This window comes from Eulemur rufifrons, chromosome 19 (assembly GCF_041146395.1).
Source record: "Eulemur rufifrons isolate Redbay chromosome 19, OSU_ERuf_1, whole genome shotgun sequence".
In the NCBI taxonomy this organism is placed as follows: domain Eukaryota; kingdom Metazoa; phylum Chordata; class Mammalia; order Primates; family Lemuridae; genus Eulemur; species Eulemur rufifrons.
This window is the reverse complement of record NC_091001.1, coordinates 91,153,437-91,173,928: the sequence shown is the minus strand read 5'-3', so window position 1 is coordinate 91,173,928 and position 20,492 is coordinate 91,153,437. Positions and strand designations below refer to the sequence as shown.

At 34.1% G+C, this 20,492-nt stretch overlaps 1 protein-coding gene across 4 annotated transcripts in view; it reads left to right on the top strand.

Moving 5' to 3' along the window:
• The window catches only part of BIRC6 (baculoviral IAP repeat containing 6), a 220,746-nt gene that overhangs the window by 71,043 nt on the left and 129,211 nt on the right, over nucleotides 1-20,492 (top strand). For 2 of the 4 annotated variants that reach the window (XM_069494940.1, XM_069494937.1), the window contains exons 21-33: nucleotides 2,104-2,251; nucleotides 3,101-3,234; nucleotides 8,134-8,280; nucleotides 10,480-10,667; nucleotides 11,422-11,736; nucleotides 11,975-12,074; nucleotides 14,823-15,037; nucleotides 15,203-15,411; nucleotides 15,735-16,081; nucleotides 16,678-16,897; nucleotides 17,430-17,563; nucleotides 18,229-18,366; nucleotides 19,916-20,043. In XM_069494940.1, the coding sequence (XP_069351041.1) occupies nucleotides 2,104-2,251; nucleotides 3,101-3,234; nucleotides 8,134-8,280; nucleotides 10,480-10,667; nucleotides 11,422-11,736; nucleotides 11,975-12,074; nucleotides 14,823-15,037; nucleotides 15,203-15,411; nucleotides 15,735-16,081; nucleotides 16,678-16,897; nucleotides 17,430-17,563; nucleotides 18,229-18,366; nucleotides 19,916-20,043 (2,423 nt within the window). The remainder of the gene's footprint in view (nucleotides 1-2,103; nucleotides 2,252-3,100; nucleotides 3,235-8,133; nucleotides 8,281-10,479; nucleotides 10,668-11,421; nucleotides 11,737-11,974; nucleotides 12,075-14,822; nucleotides 15,038-15,202; nucleotides 15,412-15,734; nucleotides 16,082-16,677; nucleotides 16,898-17,429; nucleotides 17,564-18,228; nucleotides 18,367-19,915; nucleotides 20,044-20,492) is intronic. The other 2 variants (XM_069494939.1, XM_069494938.1) reach the window with 2 other exon arrangements.

Genomic DNA, 20,492 nt, shown 5'->3' with positions numbered 1-20,492 from the left:
AAGTAAATATCAGGTCGTTTCAGTTTGTAACATTTTTCTGTATTTCATTAAACTCAGTTGTTTGGTTGTTTATTGATGATAGATCAGATGTCACAAACTAAAATGCCAGCAAGTGCCAAGGAGTATGACATAATAAATAAGATGGTCGGGGTATCATTGCACATGTGTATATTATACATGATTGGTAGGGACTATGGAGTTTCCTAAAAATGGTTTTTTCACCCCTTAAAAACTCTGTAGAAATGCCTTTCAAGAACGATTGTAGTTGAAGGCAGAGAGTAGAATGATAGTTACCAGAGAGGCTGGGAAGGGGATGGCGAGGGGAATGAAGAGAGGTAGATTAATAAGGACATACATTTGCTTAGATAAAAGTAATAAGTTCTAGTGTTCAGTAGCACAATAGGGCGACTATAGCTAATAATAATTTATTATATATTTAAAAATAACTAGAAGAGGCTAGACATGGTAGCTCGTGCCTGCAATTCCAGCACTTTGGGAGGCTGAAGTAGGAGGATCGCTTGAGGCCAGGAGTTTATGATGAGTCTGGGCAACATAGTGAGACCCTATATCTACAAAAAATAATAAAAAAAAAAATTAGCTGGGATGATGGTGCGCAACTGTAGTCCCACCTACTTGGGAGGCCGAGGCAGGAGGATTGCTTGATCCCAGGAGTTCGAGGCCTCACTGAACTTTGATGGCATCACTGTACTCTAGCCTGGGCAACAGAACGAAACCCCATCTCAAAAAAAAGCTAGAGGAAAAGATTTGAAATGTTCCTAACACAATGAAATGATAAATGTTTGATTTGATGGGTCTCCTAAAAATCCTGATTTGATCAATACACATTATATGCATGTATCAAAATGTCACATGTACCCCATAAATATGTGTAATCATTATGTATCAGTAAAAGAATGTAGTTACAAGCAGGAATTTACAAGGCAAAGCAATTCCCCAAAGTAGCACATATATAAGATAATGAAAATTTAAAACAAATTTTATGCTTTCCACTATTTTTTGCTGTTACTATGAAGAGCTACTTATTTGGCCTTTTAAACTTAATGTTTTTTGTAGACATTTCTCACAGTCTTCTGTAAGTTACCTCAATGAAGTATACATTTTTATAAGGATTTGATCTTTGTGGTAAACTAGAAAAAATGCTTGCTCAAAGTTACTTGTTAAATGATTGGTGTATCATTATCTTAATTTAGATAGAGTCTTTATTTTTATTTGAACATATTTTGGATAACACTATTGACTTACATATAGTAGAATGTTTTAGACTCTATTGCTCACTGTAATAGTCTCTGACGTTTAAAACAACTTCTTGATAGCTTTAAAGATAGGATGCTTAAATTATGGGGTGTACGTAGTTGTTAGACATCAAAAGTTTTATAAAATTAAAATATGCCATAATGATCATCTTTTGAAAAAATTTATGCTTTTACTGAATCATGTGAGATGCAATAATTTTATTTATTTAATTTTTTTCACTGAACCATATGAGATGCAGATGACCATCTTTTAAGCCATATTGGTTTGTATCTAACTGGCAGTATAGAATAACTACAGGGTGTTCCCAAAGTCGCCATATATAGGGGAAATTGTAGCTAAATGTACCTTTATTTTTTGGGACACCCTGTACATTCCATTTACTTTCTATTCATGTATTGCATTCCGTGTGCTTTTTTGAACCTCAGTGCCATCCAGTGTTTTTGAAAATTTTATTGCAGTGAAACAACATTTCAGGAAGGATAGCCTGAATGACCTGTAATCTCTTTACTTTTTCAGCTATTCTAAAATGTCCCTCAGAGTCATCTCAGTTATTTTACATGTTAATGCCTCTGTTGACTTGATAAGCCTCTCAAAAGATATGTTTGAAATTCTTAGTTTAAGATTATGCCTTGGGGTGTGGTTTATATTGTCAGTGTCCTCTTTGATCCCTACAGAAACTTGGTTCTTCTTTGTAAGTTGCCCTTAAAGATTTTTCCAGAAAAAGGTCTTTTTCTAGCAAAAAGAGTTACACTGATAAATATGTAATCTTAAATTTTCCTTGTTAGAGAAACGGAAGAAAAAAAACCCATTTATTTTTGTTGTTTCCAGGTTCTGTCTATTGGTATTTTGTCTTACTGAATTACGTTAAAGATGAAGATTTAGCTGGGTGCAGTACAGCTTGTGCGTCTTTGCTTACTGCTGTGTCCAGACAATTACAGCACAGGCTAACACCACTGGAGGCTTTACTTCAAACAAGGTATTTTAATAAATGTAATGGCTAACAATGGGGCTTTCCGAGTATGTTACCACCTTTGTACAAAACTGTTAAATATATATGTTGATAATGCTATTTTTCTTGCAAAAAGATGTTTACTTTATGCTTTACCTTTTACCAAATGATATTAGCCTGAGGTTTTCTTTTCCCCAATTTTCTCTGAAATTAATCCCTTTAACAGTTTGAGAAGTCCTGAAGCTGGTTATTGAGAGGGCTAATTATATTTACTACTTAAAAGTGGTGTTCCTTGCTAAGGGAAGAAGAATTTAATGTGTTTTTTTATTTTTTGTTATAGCTTTATAGGTGGAATTATGTAAATTACTTACAGCCCTTACCTGTTGTTTCTTCCATCTGCTGGTTATGTTTCTCAAACTTTAACATGATGAATTAAGGAATAACAAAAGTCTAGATTTGAGATCTTAGTGATGGTCAGTGTTTGAAGAAAGCTATTCCTTTATTTAGAGCCGTGATTTTTCTAACCTTTTTAGATTAGAAATTTTTATTTTGGTGAAATTTACTCCAAGTAAGCTACTGTGTCATTTTATTGATTGAGGAGAGAGAGGAGGCCTAATAATCTCTTACCTGCTTCAGTATGCAGGGTCATTAGCTACCAGCTTATTCAACTCAACATTTGTTGAGTCTCTGGACAGTGTCTTTTGGAATATAGCTTGCAAGGAACGGAGTTGAGATTGACTGAATTTGATGGTTTAAATCTGGTTAGTATCTCCCTCTGCCCTGTTAGTCAAATTGCTTTTGAAACTAGGCAAACTAGGTAATTTGTTAATTAGGTGGCTGTCAGGAAAATTGCTAGCACATTATTTTATTTTTCAGATATGGATTGTATAGCTCACCATTTGATCCAGTCCTCTTTGATTTGGAGATGAGTGGCTCTTCTTGTAAAAATGTATATAACAGCAGCATTGGTGTCCAGTCAGATGAAATTGATTTATCAGAAGTCCTTTCAGGTAGTGGCTTCTTTTATTAAAGGAATTTCTGAATGTTACATTTTGGCTTTAAATTACCATTGATTTAATAGATTGTAGTTACTATATTTGTCTTTAGAGAACTAAAATTCTTTAGAACTTAACCTTAACATCTATGAGTCATTAAATTGTTTGTTTTAATGTCTTAACTTTCCCTTTCGCCCTCAAAAAGACTCCAGTATATTAGTTATCTTTGAAATGGTTGTGAATTTGTTTTATTGCTTTTGTTTTTCATTGTATGTCAGTGCAATTTTAATGCTTATAAGAGACTATTTAAAATTGATTTATTTGTTGTAGCCTTTTCAGTTTTATTTGCTGTACCTTTGCTATCTCTATAAAGTTAAAGAACATGATTTCATATTTCAAAAATGTAAAATTGATACATACTTACTGTAATAAGGATGTAGAAAGAAAAAGTAATTTCCTCCTGAGGTAAGCTTTTACACGTTATGTGTATCCTATATCTTCTGAAGAATGTGCTTTTAGGATTACATGTATAAAATTATTTGTATAATCTTTTCAAGTGCTAGAATTTGATGTCTATTTTTAGTAGATAAAACAATGACCCTTATATTTATTTTCTTCCATGTAATTGCAGTTCTTGGAAGTATTGCTAGTAAGCCAAATGTTAGCAAATTTATTTGCAAACACATTAAGATAATTACTACATTAAATATAAGTAAATTTTGGGAGTTAAGCTCAGTTTTGTTTAATGTAAATTATGAATTGAGAAGAAAGCAAAATAGAAAAATCAAATGTAGAAATATAAATAAAATGTAAAATGCCTGAACTCCAACCTTTCTACTCTCTTATATCACCATTGTTAACTAGATATTTTAGCTATTTAGACTTGTTTGCTATACATATTCTTTAATATTTTTAATGAGAGATCATATTACGCCTACTGGTCTGCTTTTTAATGACTTATCCTGCCTTGAATGTGTGTGTTACCACTCTGACGACTTGGGCTCTGATTGCTCTATGACCATCTCACCATCTTCTGTCTTCTCTATTCAAGTGACAAATCAATTAGGCCATTGCAGTTTATGATTAGAACTCAGAGAAGAGGCTAGAACTAGAGATAAAGATACCTTCAGTATACAGTAAGACAGAATGAGACCCCTTAGTGAATTTATGAGGAGGAAAAGACCACAAGTTTCAGGCCAAGTGCTGCGGTAGTGAAGTTTGCAAATGCTCAGTAAAAAAGTCTCAGAAGAAAGGAATTAGAAATCATGATATGTGTCGTCGTCTTGTCACTCGTTAGTCCTGTAACATTCCTTTCTTCAGTTAATGACATCAGTGGCAAAAGATAGAAATTTGAATGTCCTCGATAACCTGTATCTTTCTTATCGTCCACATTGAGGCTATCACCAGATTCCACCTATTTTTCTACCAGTGTATACAGGTGTTCCTCGATATCTGTGGGGGGTTGACTCCCGGAACCCCTGAGGATGCCAAAATCTGTGGATGCTCACGTCCCTTATGTGAAATGGGATGGTGTAGTATTTGCATATATCCTCCCATATACTTTAAATCATTTCTAGATTACTTAAAATACATAATACAATGTAAATGCTATGTGAATAGTTGTTTATTATTTAGGGAATGACAAGGAAAAAAGTCTATACACGTTCAGTACACATAAAACTAACCTTTTTTTCCCCTTAATATTTTTGATCTGTAGTTGGTTGAATCCATGGATGCTGAACCCATGGATGCAGAGGGCCAACTGTATTTCAGATCTGCTCATTCTGTTACCTCCCACGATCACATTATTATAGTCCAAGCCACAGTCATCTCGAACCTAGACTACAGTAATAGTTTCAGACTGGTCTTTCTTCATGTTTTTTTGCTTCACTTCAATATATTCTCCACATTGTAGTGACCGTGATCTTTTTTGAATGCAAACAATCACTTCTCTTCCTTAAGATACTTTTCAGGTCTTCCCGTTACTCTAAAGTTCAAAGTGTCTAATATAGCATGTAAAATCTTATATGATTTGGCTTTCTTTTCCCTTGCCACCTTATCTTTTGCCATTGCCCCCCCTTTTTTCATCTTTGGCCCAGTAATTCTCAATAGACCCCCTCAAAGTTCCTGAGATCACTTAAGAGGATCCATAGGGTAAGAACTATTTTTATAATAGTAGAATGATGTTATTTGCCTTTTTCGCTTCATTCACGTTTGTACTGATTGTGCAAAAGCATGGTGTTCTTCACTGTGCATTTGAAATAAAATGTTAGTTTCATTTATGATTGTCCTTGATGATGTAGTAAAAATTACTAATTTCATTAAATTTTGAACCTAAGAGTACACATCTTTTAAGTAGTTTGTGATGAAATGGGAAATCTGCATGGGCACTTCTGCTGTATGCTGAAGTACCATGGTTATTTCAGGGAAATACATTTGTACAGTTGTCTGAGTTAAAAGCTGAACTAATTGCTTATTTCATGCAACACCATTTTTATTTGCAATAACGATAATAACTGACAGCAAAGGCAAACTACACTATGCTCATTCAGACTTGGGTATTTGGCAAATATTTTCTGAAAAATGAATGAAAATAGCCTGTCACTTTGGGAGAGGTTGATAATATTTTTTGTCAATATTAAAAGTAGAGCTTTGAAGCAAAAATTAGAATTTTGGAAATCATGTGTTCTCCACAGTGAGCTTGATAGCTTCCTAATACATAAAGACTCTTTGGCATGTGATGATATTAGTGAGTGTCATTTTCTGATATTGTATAGTGAAATGTGTTAACATTTGGAAGATTTGTATATAGTGGTGAGCTAATATTTTCCAAATGATCAATGCATGATGTTTCACCAGTTGTGCATGGATAAAAGATCCCTCAAAAGTACAAGATACGATCTTTATATAACAGAATTTGAGAAGTTCATTGTTAAGATTTCAGATACCAATCTGAACTGTAACTCATCTTTTAGAAACTACCACTTATCAAGTTTTTGAATATGCAAGGCTCTTAAAAATTTTCTTTTCAACTACATATTTGTGTTGGATCAGATTGTTTTCACTTACTTTTGCCACAACAACATATTGCAACACATTGAATGCAGAGGCAAAAAAGTAGAAGAATCCAGGTATCCTCTGATAATCCAGATTTTAAAGAGAGTTTTAAGTAGGTGAAACACCACTCTTCTCATTAAATTATTTTTCTTTTGGAAAAGTCATTTTTCATTAAATTATGCTATTTCTCTTGACATTTAATGGGTTTTTTATTATTAAATAAATACTTAAAATTCCATATCTTAAAATTTCTACTTTGGTAAATATCAGTACAGTCAACATAAACAAAAGCTCTTTGGGGTTCTTAATATTTTAAAGCTGTGTAGAGGGATCTCAAGATTGAGGACTATTTCTTTGGTAATATTGTTCTTTCAGGTCCTCAAATGTACTATGTTCCTTCCTACTGACTGCAGGGATTTCATTCCTATTCCTTTTGCCTTCCCACTTCAAAGATATAAATACATAGAAATCTCCTGTTCTTCCTGAGAATCTCGTCATTTCATCAGGGAAGCATTTTATTACCTCTCGACTTAGATCTGATCGCCCCCTTGACTTATCAGTCCTTTAAGTTTCTCTTAAGTAAAACCTTGTACTTTTTTTTTTTAAGTTCAGTTATATACATGTTTAATGCCTAATAACCACTAACACAGAATATAAACTTCATGAAGACTGGGGCCTATCCTTTTTCTCCCAAGTCTTGTATTGATTAAGTGCCCAATAAATGTTTTTTGAGCATGTCAGGCCCTATGCTGGCTACCAGTAGCACAGTGGAAAACAAGATTATGACAGTTTAGTCTGGCATTCAATAGTTCTTCAGCTGTTGATGACACTTTTTATATCTCTGTATTTGTTTCATCTTTGGATTTTGTTTCACGTTGTCTTTTAAAGAATTCTGTTTCAAGGAGTGCCAATTCCAGAAAATTTGGAAAGTATTGAATACGATCCTGTTCTCCCAAACTATATACATAGTTACTGTGAATCCTTTTGTTTTCCTGGGCTCGAGTGATCCTCCTCTCTCAGCCTTTTGAGTAACTAGGACTACAGGCACACCCCACCATGCCTGGCTAATTTTTTGTTTTATTTTTTTGTAGAGATGGGGGTCTCCTTATGTTGCCCGTGCTGGTCTCAAAAGTCCTGGGCTCAAGTGATCCTCCTTCCTTGGCCTCCCAAAGTGCTGGGATTATAAGCGTGAGCCATCACGCCTGGCCGTGTGAATTCTTTTATATTCTTCCTTCCAGTTGTCTTGCTGTGGTTTTATTGGTCATGTTGTGGCCATGTGACTTTCTTCTTTTTAAAACTACTTGTGCTAGCTTAAACTATATTTATGATTATAAAGTAGTGTGCTTCATTCTAGAAAGTTGATAATATTATATATACAAAATACAAATAGGTATAGATAATTCTTATTAATATTTTAAAATGTTTCTTTTGTCTTTTTTAGTGTCTTATATTTATATAATTAACATCACACAATGTGTTCTGATTTTATGCATACTAATTAGATTGGGCGATAGCTAATGACAGTATCTAGTTTATTAATATTATTTTTTGCCCAATTAAAATCTAAGTCACTTGTTAATGAATGTAAATTTTGTGTTATAGAAAACTATTACTCATGTTTCTTATTAATGTGAAGGGTTTCTAAGTTGCTTTTATGCAAATCTGCTTTTGTATCAAGGAAACGTATCTACTGTTTTGTTTTCTTAATACCACGTCTGTTGTTGAGGTGCTATGTAAAAGTTGTATATTTATGTATGTTCTAATTAGAATTGGAGTAGCAGCTATAATCATCAATATGACTATTGCCTTTTAAGATAATCTTCACATGTTGTAAGACTTGTCTTTTCTCTGTATTAGGAAATGGGAAGGTCAGTAGTTGCACAGCTGCTGAGGGTAGTTTCACGTCTCTCACTGGACTTCTAGAAGTTGAACCCCTGCACTTTACTTGTGTCTCAACTAGTGATGGAACCAGAATAGAAAGGGATGATGCAAGTACGTTTACTGGTATATACCTTCTTTTATTACATATTTTATGCACTAATAAAGTGATATGTAAGTATTTAAATATCAATTATATATAAGTTTCATTGCTGTCATGTTTCATGGAAATTTGTTTGTGGGAGGGATATTTTAGAAAAATATAAATAGTTTTATATTCTTTTCTAACTTCATTCATAGGGTTCCCCCCCACCACCAGAACAGTCTTAAATCCTTATGTTTTTATGTGTGTGTAGTTTTAGAAACTTTTTAATTTGGAAAATATCAAGCATAATGGAAATGGAAGAGTAAAATAGACTCCATGTTTCCACTACTCAGCTTCAACAACCATCAGTTGGTGACCAGTCTTGTTTTGTCTACACTGTGTGTAGTTTTGGCATCATATTATTTCTTGCATCTAATGCTAACAGTATATTTGGTGATGTCTTTGAGAAATCCGAGATGAATAACAAGGGAATACTATTTTTGCAATTAGTATAAAGCAACTTTGAATATCTGAAACACTATTTGAGAGTGTTGAATATGTGGTGGGATTATTTTAAATAAATACCTGTACTTATGGCCGGGCGCGGTAGCTCACGCCTGTAATCCTAGCACTCTGGGAGGCCGAGGCGGGAGGATCACTCGAGGTCAGGAGTTCAAGACCAACCTGAGCAAGAGCGAGACCCCCCGTCTCTACTAAAAATAGAAAGAAATTATATGGATAGCTTAATTTTTAAATAGTTTGTTAGAATTCTGGCACAATATAGCCTTTGTTAGATGTTAAAAAGATAAGCTGTCAGATTGCTTAGATTTTTTTCCCTTTTCCAGTATTTATGAGCAAATTACTTCCCATAGCTTTAGTTTTATTATCTATAAGATGGTATTATAATAGTACCTAATACATATAATATTATAATAACTCTTTGCCTAATTAATACCTAATACTTTGCCCTTTCCAAGATTAGATGAGTTGATAATAAGTTCCATGCTTAACCCTGTGCCTGGCATTAGCTTTGACTTCACATAGCCCTTGGTCCTAATCCCAGTTCTCCCACTGTGAGTTTACAGGATAATATCTCTGAGCCATTCTTTACTTAACTAAGAAAGGGAATTAGCATGTCTACCCCATAGGGTTGTTCATATGTTGAATGCAGTGACTCATTATAACACTTGCCACATGTATAATACTAAATATGTGCTATTATAGCAGATATCTATTCCCTAATGTACTTTCCTAGTAAAGTCCTGTTATAATATAAATGTTTATGTTGTAGAATTGGCCTCTACCTTTTGTTTTGTGCTGACATGTTGGATTAAGTTTTTATACCAGCTTTTCCCAAAATATTTGTCATGAATGCTGCTAAATATTTAATGGAAAAAGGGTTCTTTTATAGTGTATACTTGAATAACATTGAAAAGGAAAGTCAACGAAATTTCTTAACTTGCATGATTTCATAGAGCCTTTATTGATGATAATGTTCATGGAAAGCAGTGTGTGTTAGATTTGACTGTGTGTGGGATGTGCTTCTCTCCAGTTTAGTGTTCGGGGAGCATATAGTAGGAAACATTGCTTTACATATTCTGTGCAGGCCTTACCTCTGTCTAGGCTGAGCTTTAAAGTGAGGAAATAAGTGTCATCTCTCTTCTTAAATGATGTCCTTATAATTGAAAGTTTTTTGAGCTTTTTTGGGGGTGAAGAGGGGCATGTTGTTGCTGTAGGAAAACTTAGTAAAGGAAATTTATTTCTTATGCTGAAATTGTATAATAACTAACAGGTGCAATGCACACTATCTGGGGGATGGACACACATATAACTTTGACTCAAACTGTACAAAAGTAATTTATGTAACCAAAAGGTTTGTACCCCCATAATATTCTGAAATTGAAAAATTGTATAATGAGATTACTCTCATTTTTAATAATTTTCATAAAATTAAATGAAATTTCTTGTATACCGAAAATATTTGTAAACTTGATTACAATTTTTCTTTGCTTTAGGAGTCATTGCTGGATTTCCTAGATTTTGAATACTAGAATTGTCAATATACTCTAACCATGAAGATTTCTTTATTTATACTTTCCAGATTCCTTTTTTAAAATGAAAATTTAACTATAGTTTTAACATCAAAATAGTGTGAAAATGTTTGAATATGTTTTCTCTGTGGACTTTTTCTTCATCCTGGTGCTTTTTGTTGTTTTTTTTCCCCTCTTGCCTCATGCCAGTGAGTTCCTTCGGGGTTACTCCTGCAGTAGGTGGACTATCATCTGGGACAGTTGGGGAAGCCTCGACAGCCCTGACTTCAGCAGCCCAGGTAGCTTTGCAGTCTCTCTCTCATGCAATGGCTTCAGCCGAGCAACAGCTACAGGTGCTGCAAGAGAAACAGCAGCAGCTTTTGAAGCTTCAGCAACAGGTTGGAGACTATTTGGCTCTTTGTTCATGCTGTCTCTAAACTTCAAAAGCTGAAAAAAATACTGTAAAAATGATCATTATTTTCGTAAAGGAAAGTAGGTTGACCGATCTGAGCTAATCATTTTCAACAAAAATTGAGGTAAAGTTTTTGTGATATATTTAACTCCGTTAACATTCTATGAATGCATTTTATTTCGTGCATATTTGAGAGAATATGATTGACACTTTTTGTGAAAAATCTATTTTCTGTTTAAACACCCTGATCATTACAGTTACCAGTTACTATTCCCATGAAGTGCAGAACCCCCCCAAAATTTTAAAGACCAATTAAATTAAAGTGACTTAAAATTTAGAAATAATGAGAGATGTTTTATAGATTTCATTGTGGTGAAACCTGTGGCAATTCCTGGTGACAAATTGTATCAGAGTAGTCAACATGATAATCCACCTCTTGATAATGTTTTGAGCAGAACTTTGTTTCCTTGTTTACATTTAATTGTTCTACTTCCTTTTCACTTTTGTTTTGAGAAAGTCCTAGTTCTAAAATACACAGGAAATTTTATATTTAATATTTGTAAAGTATATGTAGCAAATTAATGTTCCATTTATAGAGTCCAGTTTTGATTTAATTTCATTTTTATTTAATGAAAATCTAGTTATTCTTGTTTATGTTCATAATATATACCCATGTAGTGTTTCCCACAACTCAGGTAGACAGGATCTGTCTATATTTGTTGCTTTTACTTCTTTTACAGAAAGCAAAGCTGGAAGCCAAGTTACATCAGACAACAGCTGCAGCAGCTGCAGCAGCATCAGCAGTTGGTCCTGTTCACAACTCTGTGCCTTCCAACCCAGTGGCTGCCCCTGGATTCTTCATTCATCCATCCGATGTGATTCCACCCACTCCAAAAACAACACCTCTTTTTATGACTCCACCACTCACTCCACCCAACGAAGCAGTTTCCGTTGTGATTAATGCCGAACTTGCACAGCTTTTCCCAGGCTCAGTCATTGATCCTCCAGCAGTCAATCTTGCTGCACATAACAAAAATTCCAACAAGTCCAGAATGGTAAATTATGTTTTAAATAGATGTCGGCTTAAAATATTTAAAAATATTTTGAAGTATACTGTAACTTTAGAAGGTAAAATTTTATTACACCAACTCAATATATCAAATTAGATTATTCTATTTTATAAAATATTACAGAATTTACTCAGGAAAAGACTTATTAATTTGATATTATGGTTAGTGGTTTTTATAGAGCAAGAATAATATCAATATAGAATTATCCTTTTTTCTTTTCTAGAATCCACTTGGTTCTGGTCTAGCCCTTGCAATTTCTCATGCCTCGCATTTTCTTCAACCTCCACCTCACCAGTCCATTATTATAGAGCGAATGCATTCAGGTAATCTTTGACTTTCTTAAAATACTTTTCTTTCCTAGTCTGCTGTCCCTTTTAAGACTGATTATTCTTCAGTTTGATTTTCCTTTGCAAATAAATTACATTTGCTCTTGGGTAAGTATATTTTTACCAAGAATAAGCACTATATAAAGTTCAAGTTGTATGTGCTCACCAAATTGAGTGAAAAGTGCTGTTGTGTAGTGGATTTGATCTGTACGTGAATATCTGCCTTCATCGTAGTTGTTGAAATTACCGTCACACTAGAAATTACACTCAAGGAAATATTCCTAAAACTAGCATTTTTATAGTGGAACTGTTTCCTGAGAATAGCAGACAGAACTACTGTTTGTTGTAATAACTAAGATTAGCACTTACTGGTCTCTGAATAATTTAAATCTTACTTAAGTTTGTCTTGTGCTTCTATGCGGGATAACTGAGATTGGAATAGGTTCTTTCAGTTAGTGCATATTTACAAATGAACTATAGCCAATTTTGCCTTATAATTCTACCAACTGTTCTGTGCTTGAGCTGCAGCAGAAGTCAAAAAAATCCTTAGGGAAGTAACATGGATATAGTGCATACTGTGGCACTTTTCATTATATAAACAATTAAACCATATTTGCTTTATTGCATTGGGTGTTTCCTTTTTGGAAGAGGGAGTTTGAAAGATAAAACAGACGTCTTATTGTATTTTCTGCCCAAATAATCATTTATTGGTAACAGCATTAGTGTTTATAATGTTTAGAGTGAAAATTTTTTATTCTGCAGTCTTGTGGGATGTGAGCAGTTGTTTACACTGCAGTTGGATTTTTATCCATGGAAATGGCTGCAGCACATAAGCCTCCTGAGGAGAACTATGTTGTTTGCTGTTTGATAATTTTCTCTTTAGGAAAATATTGGTAACTGCTTTGTTTTCTTTTAAACTAGTTTAATCGAGAATAGCACTATTCCTAGAGGTTTAATTTAGTAGTTGTTTTCCTTCACTGTAAAATGTTGCTGGTAAGGTTACTAGGTGCCCCTCACCCCAACACAATGAAGAAGAAACAGAAGTATGATATCATTAACAACCGGCCTTCAGTTTCACTGGTTGAACTTATCCTTGTAATGTGTGTGATGAGAGAGGTGAATCTGCTTTGTCTTCATCTATTTCATCTTGGTATTGAGCTAAAGAGACAGTGATGTGTACATACCCCGGGAAAAACATGTTTTGAAATAAGCTATGTTTGTCTCCATTGGAGGACCTCCCAAGGAATTTTTCAGTGGTGGTTTTACTACAGATGATTTCAGTTAGCACTTTCACTTTGCGTCGTTTTTTTTTTTTTTTTTTTTGAGACAGAGTCTCGCTCTGTTGCCCGGACTAGAGTGCCGTGGCGTCAGCCTAGCTCACAGCAACCTCAAACTCCTGGGCTCAAGCGATCCTCCTGCCTTAGCTTCCCGAGTAGCTGGGACTACAGGCATGAGCCACCATGCCCGGCTAATTTTTTTTCTATATTTATTTTTAGCTGTCCAGATAATGTCTTTCTATTTTTAGTAGAGACGGGTGTCTCGCTCTTGCTCGGGCTGGTCTCAAACTCCTGACCTTGAGCGATCCTCCCACCTCAGCCTCCCAGAGTGCTAGGATTACAGGTGTGAGCCACCGCGCCTGGCCTCACTTTGCATCTAACCCCAGTGCAGTATGCAACTCCAAAAGACGTTAAGCAAGGCTAAAGAATACTAAAGTCAAATAATAAAATTTGATATTTTTAATGTATCTAGTTGCATAATTAAAAAAAAAAAAGGCCAATGGCTGAAAGAAGATTAGATTGGCACGTCACAGAATTAACTTACATACTACTTTCGCTGATTTAATTTTTTTTTTTTTTTTTTTTTTTGAGACAGAGTCTCACTCTGTTGCCCAGGCTAGAGTGAGTGCCGTGGCGTCAGCCTAGCTCACAGCAACCTCAAACTCCTGAGCTCAAGGGATCCTCCTGCCTCAGCCTCCCGAGTAGCTGGGACTACAGGCATGCACCACCATGCCCGGCTAATTTTTTTCTATATATATTTTTAGCTGTCCATATAATTTCTTTCTATTTTTAGTAGAGATGGGGTCTCGCTCTTGCTCAGGCTGGTCTCGAACTCCTGAGCTCAAACGATCCGCCCACCTCGGCCTCCCAGAGTGCTAGGATTACAGGCGTGAGCCACCGCGCCCGGCCTGATTTAATTTTTTTTAACTCTAATGTTTTAAAGAAGCTTATGGGTACAGTTAGTTGATTACCTTCATTGTAACCATCTTAATTCTTTTTTGGTTTTCTTTGTTTGTTTGTTTGTTTGTTTTTTAAAGATTTGGGGGGTCTTGCTCTGTTGCCCAGCTGGAGTGCAGTGGCTGTTCACAGCCTCAATCATAGCACAGCCTTGAACTCCACGCTCAAGCGGTCCTCATGCCTTATCCTCTCAAGTAGTTGGAACTACAGGTGTGCACCACCACACCTAGCTACTCTTGTAATTTTTGACTTAAGTCTTGGAGTTCAAAACCAACATAGACTGTCTGTAGGTATACATTTGAAAAGACAAAAGATAAATATAAAAAAGACAAAGCTATCATAGTGTGAGATATCAGAAAATTTTTGAATGAGAATTGACAGGCCATTTTTACTTGTTTATAGTTTAGTGAGTTGATTTCATTTTTTTAAGATGAGTGATCCAAAGTGTTTTTGGGTGTATTGTTTGATTAATTGATACATTTTTTGTCATCTGTTTCTCTCTCTTTCACAGGGGCAAGGAGATTTGTGACCTTGGATTTTGGCAGACCTATATTGTTGACAGATGTATTAATTCCCACGTGTGGAGACTTGGCTTCTTTATCAATTGACATTTGGACGTTAGGAGAAGAAGTGGATGGAAGGCGATTGGTAGTGGCAACTGATATAAGCACCCATTCACTAATTCTTCATGACTTAATACCACCACCTGTGTGCAGGTTCATGAAGGTAAAGAACTTCAAGAAAGTACTTTGACACACTTTCCATGTTTCTGACAAGTTATGAAAAATACCTTAATATATGATTAAAAAATATAACTTTTTTAAAATACGTTGCTCAGATTTTTATTGTAGCAGATGTGTGTATACATATATTTATAATTTTTCATTTCAGATCACTGTCATTGGACGTTATGGAAGTACAAATGCCAGAGCAAAAATCCCATTAGGATTTTACTATGGTCATACCTATATCTTGCCTTGGGAAAGTGAACTGAAATTAATGCATGATCCTCTAAGGGGAGAAGGGGAATCTGCAAACCAACCAGAAATTGACCAGCATTTAGCAATGATGGTTGCTCTGCAGGAGGATATACAGTGCAGGTTAATACAAAATTGTAAATTACAATCTTACTGAAGCTGTATTTTGTATATATCTTGCTTATATTTCTGTCAAGAAAATATCATTTTGTAGGTGTATAGAAAACAGCAAAAGGAAATAGGACACCAGTACATCATAATAATACTGGATGAAAATACTGATTAAATAATTGGCTCTATTTATTAGTACTGTAATTAGCAACTGAGTAATTCTTTTAAAATGATTGTGTGTTAACATGTTTTAGAGATTTAATTCTTAGTATTTGTACGTGTATATCAAGAGAACATTGCAGGAAGTATTTTGTTTATTCATTTTTTACTTACAGATACAATTTGGCTTGTCATCGACTGGAAACTCTTTTGCAAAGTATCGATCTTCCTCCTCTCAACAGTGCTAACAATGCACAATACTTTTTACGAAAACCAGACAAGGCAGTCGAGGAAGACAGTAGAGTTTTTTCTGCTTATCAAGATTGTATTCAGCTACAGCTGCAATTAAATTTGGCTCATAATGCCGTGCAGAGACTCAAAGTAGCTCTAGGTACAAGTCGGAAGATGTTGAGTGAAACATCAGATCCAGAAGATTTAATTCAGACATCTTCAACTGAGCAGTTACGTACTATCATCAGATATTTATTGGACACTTTGCTCAGCCTTCTTCACTCTTCTAATGGTTTGTATTTGGCTTATGTACTTGAAAGGCTGGGAATATATGTGATATGATTTTTTGCATGTTTTATGTTCCATGGTAATATTTTCTGGGCATTGTTAATTTTGATATCCTTTCTAATATGAACATATATGAAATGTCTAAGTGCACCTATATTTTTCCATTTATTTTTAGTATTTCTTAAATAAAATTTTGATGGGGTTCTTTTGATTTTGTGCTATTGGTGTGCATGCCATTATGCTACTGGCAAAATAGTAAGTATTGTTTAAAAGTTCAACAGTGAGAACTTCATAATTGCTAACCTAATATATATATAGAACTATCATTTTCTAGCCAGTAGCTATTTTTGATCATCAGTCTCTCTCTCTCTCTCTCTCACAACCCTGATACACCCAACTCCATAGACAAGAAACATAATTGATTCCTCAAGTATTTAACAATTAAATTTCTACATATGAGAAGTAAATAAATAGCAGACTAAAACAATATAATTGTCCACCGATTGCTAGTAAAGAAGAAAGTGTTATCCAAGCATGCTGATTTTCATATTACATCATACACTTAAATAGGATATTTTACTATTTTCTTTCTTATAATAGGACACTCTGTTCCTGCAGTTTTGCAGAGCACATTTCACGCCCAGGCCTGTGAAGAGCTCTTTAAACACTTGTGTATCAGTGGAACCCCAAAGATACGATTACATACTGGTCTTCTGCTTGTTCAACTATGTGGTGGTGAAAGATGGTGGGGTCAGTTTCTCTCTAATGTTCTTCAGGAATTGTACAATTCAGAGCAGCTTCTCATCTTTCCACAGGATAGGTAGGTCAGAAAATATTGGAGGTATCTGTTATTAGTGATTTGTGTTTCTCATAGTCATTGGTCAGATTTTGAAATCCCATTTATGTGGATACTAAGTGTGGCAAAAATGAAGCAGTTTTTCTGAGCATTTTGGAAATGCCCATCAAAGGGCACTGAGATTATTCATGATATAACTAGTCTATATTTTTTAGTTTTCATTTAATTGAAAGAAAAATTAGAGTTTAGAGATCTATGTTTATAAATATTGCCTATCAGATTATGTTACTTTTTTGAGGCTAAAATAAAATCCTCTTTCTTCACTGTGCCTCATTTTCTTGTTGATAACATTAATGTAACCACTAGTTAGAAAAAATCCTTATTTTAACATCATGCATTCAGATATAAATCTTGCTTACCCAATGTGAAATATGACGATGTTTAGGAAACAAAACATTTTATCATTACATTGTTAAATTTCAGTGTAACTTATTTTAAAAAATTGAACAGTTAAAATGATTCTTAATGGGTATTTTCTTTATATATATGTTTTTAGGGTCTTCATGTTACTTTCCTGCATTGGTCAGCGATCACTTAGTAATAGCGGAGTGTTAGAAAGCTTACTTAACCTCTTGGATAATTTATTGTCACCTCTTCAGCCAGAGTTACCCATGCATAGGAGGACAGAAGGTATTAATATAAAACAGTATTCTTTATAAGATTCTTATAAATATTGCTTTTATAAAATTTCTGAAATTCTTATTTTAATATTAATTGCAGCACATTTTGTTAATATTTTTATGTTGTAGACCTTTTAGAGTGAGCAACCTTCATGTGATAATGTAGTTGTTACTTTTTAAATCTAATAACTTTTCATTATTTGAACTTAGTATGTTTTTCCTATACTATCATAACTGAAATCAAACTTCCCTATGTAAGTTTAAGCTCTAAGGTACAGTGGCTTTTCTGGTCAATGATAATGAGTTTCATTTGAGCAAGGAAATAGTTATAGGAATAAAACTTTAGAACATAATTTAGTACTATATGAATTGTAAGTTTAGAGTTAGAGATCTTACTTTAGTCACCTGTGAGTCTAAGAATAGCACCTTATACCTTTCTAGTTCGTAAATTATTTTTTGGATTCAGCCTACACTTAATCTGGTTTTGTACCACGAAGCATTTTTCTTTCATTAGATTTGATGTTCTACTCAATTTGTGGTTGTAGGTACCTAATTTTGAAGCTCATTATATGTAAATATTAGTGTTAGTAGTGATATGATATGTTTATCATATTTTATCAGAACTCATTAGAACTCAAAGTCACCTGGAATTTTTTTCCTCTCATCTCTGTATAGGAGTACTAGATATTCCCATGATCAGTTGGGTGGTTATGCTGGTGTCCAGATTGCTGGATTATGTGGCAACTGTTGAAGATGAAGCAGCAGCTGCAAAGAAACCTTTGAATGGTAAAGACAGGGAGAGGTTTCTGACAGGTATCAGAAGTTTATAATAATATGTTGGTGGGGATTTTGAGTGACTACGCTGTTGTTCCAGAACTGGCTATTGGCCTGGAGAATACCACCTGTATGTAATTTATGGAAAATATGAATTAACCTTAGTAAGAATCTATAATATTTAAAGATAGAATTTATACTTGATGGACTTTATAGACAAACTCAATTGTCTGGACGTGACTTTTAGTTTCTAAATACAACTATGTCTTTCACGATGTTTTTTCCTGTATGCTAATTTAAACATTTTAAAATAACGTGCATATAAGTGAGTTATGAAGGGAAATTTGTGAAGAGTTCTCCTAGTTTTTTTTCGTGGTATAATATGTCATTTCGTTTACCATTGTCAAGTTCTACTAATTAATTACAAGGGGGTTTTATGCTTAACTACAGAAATTCCCAGATTTTTTGGAGTTGTAATCTTTCTTCATGAACTTAACGGCAGAAAAACTTACCAATTAAAGGAATTCAAACTGCAAGACCATTTGTTTTCTTCCCCTCTTCCAGTTAACAAAGCTTTTTATAAAGGATTTGAGATAGCTAAATCTAATTGTAAACACAGCCATTGAGGTCCATAAAATTTGGAATTTTATACATTGTCAGGATCCTAGTATTTTTAAAAATCTCCCTTGATGTGTTTTATAGCTGAATAAATTGCTTACATATTATATTTTCGAAGATGATGGGGAATTGTCATGTACGGAAAAGTTTCTTTATATTGACTTTTGAAAAACAAATAATGTATATCTATGGGTCAGTTTACTGTAGTTATAGGATATAGAGGTAAGATATACAATTAAATAAAACTATAATATAAACTTGGAATGTAACAGTATTAGAAGTATTAGTTTTTATTTATATTGCTTAGATACTATGAATACAGTGGTGGAAGAGTTTTTTTAGAGGTTGAAGAATTTGAACTAAGTCTTAATAAATGGGTAGTGGAGAAGAGGAAAAGATTTTTTAGGTTAAGGAAAAGATGTTCTAGGTTTGGAGATGGATAAAGTGTTTTATTGGGCTTAAATTGACAAAAAGAATGACACAGAATAGTCTGGACATATTCAAAAAAATGACAATAAATGTAGCTATACACACTGGTTTTTGAACTATTCAACCTTATTTTGGCAGTGATTAGTCAGTTTGTTGAGTACCATTTTTTGGTCCCTACATGAAAGCTTGTGTTTGAAATAGGCAATAGTGAGTATTTGTTGTTAGAACTGAATGACGTCATCAAAACTCTGTTTAAGATTAATCTTAAACAGGAAGGTGGCTGTTATTCTGAAGGAAAGACTGGAGATAGAACTCTGGTCTTAAAATCATTTGGGGTCTAGATTAGAGCAATGATAGTTATCTAACCTCTCTAGAAGGAGATCTTCTAGCAACTTCTTCACAATGGTTTCCTTAATTTTCTTTAAAACTGCTTTGTCATGATTGACACATGTATAATTTTGTTTTGTGTTTTCTGAATATCAAAGGTACTTTAAAATCACATTTAACAAAATTATTAATAAAACTTTTCCTTCCCCTATAGGTAATCAGTGGAGTTTTATTAACAACAATCTGCACACTCAGAGCTTAAATAGATCTTCCAAAGGTAGCAGTAGCCTTGATAGATTATATTCCAGAAAAATCAGAAAGCAGCTTGTTCATCATAAACAGGTATTTACCACTAGATTTTATATTTCAGTGTTTGAAATTATTGTTTTAGAGGTTGCATGAGATAGATGTGCCATGAGATCCTAGGTATTTGAAGAGCTACTTAGCTAAGGAAAATTATTTAATACTTTGGGGACTGAGGTTCCTTAATTGTAAAATGACAGTAATAGGTAGTTTATAGAGTTTTGGTGATGTTCTGTAAACTGTTTACCTTTTTCCATCTTTATTACTACTATTCTAAGTGAGGTCACCATTATCTATTGCCTAGTCAAAAAGCCTCCCTGTCTTTGTTCTTCCTTAATCCAATCCATTTTCCATGCTGTCCTTTGTTTTTACATAGAAACCTGATCATATCATTTCTTCCTTAAATTCTTAGTGGCTTTCAGTTGACCTTTGTATGAAGGTCAAACTCCTTCACATGGCTTTAGGGTATCTATAATCTCCTCCTCTAT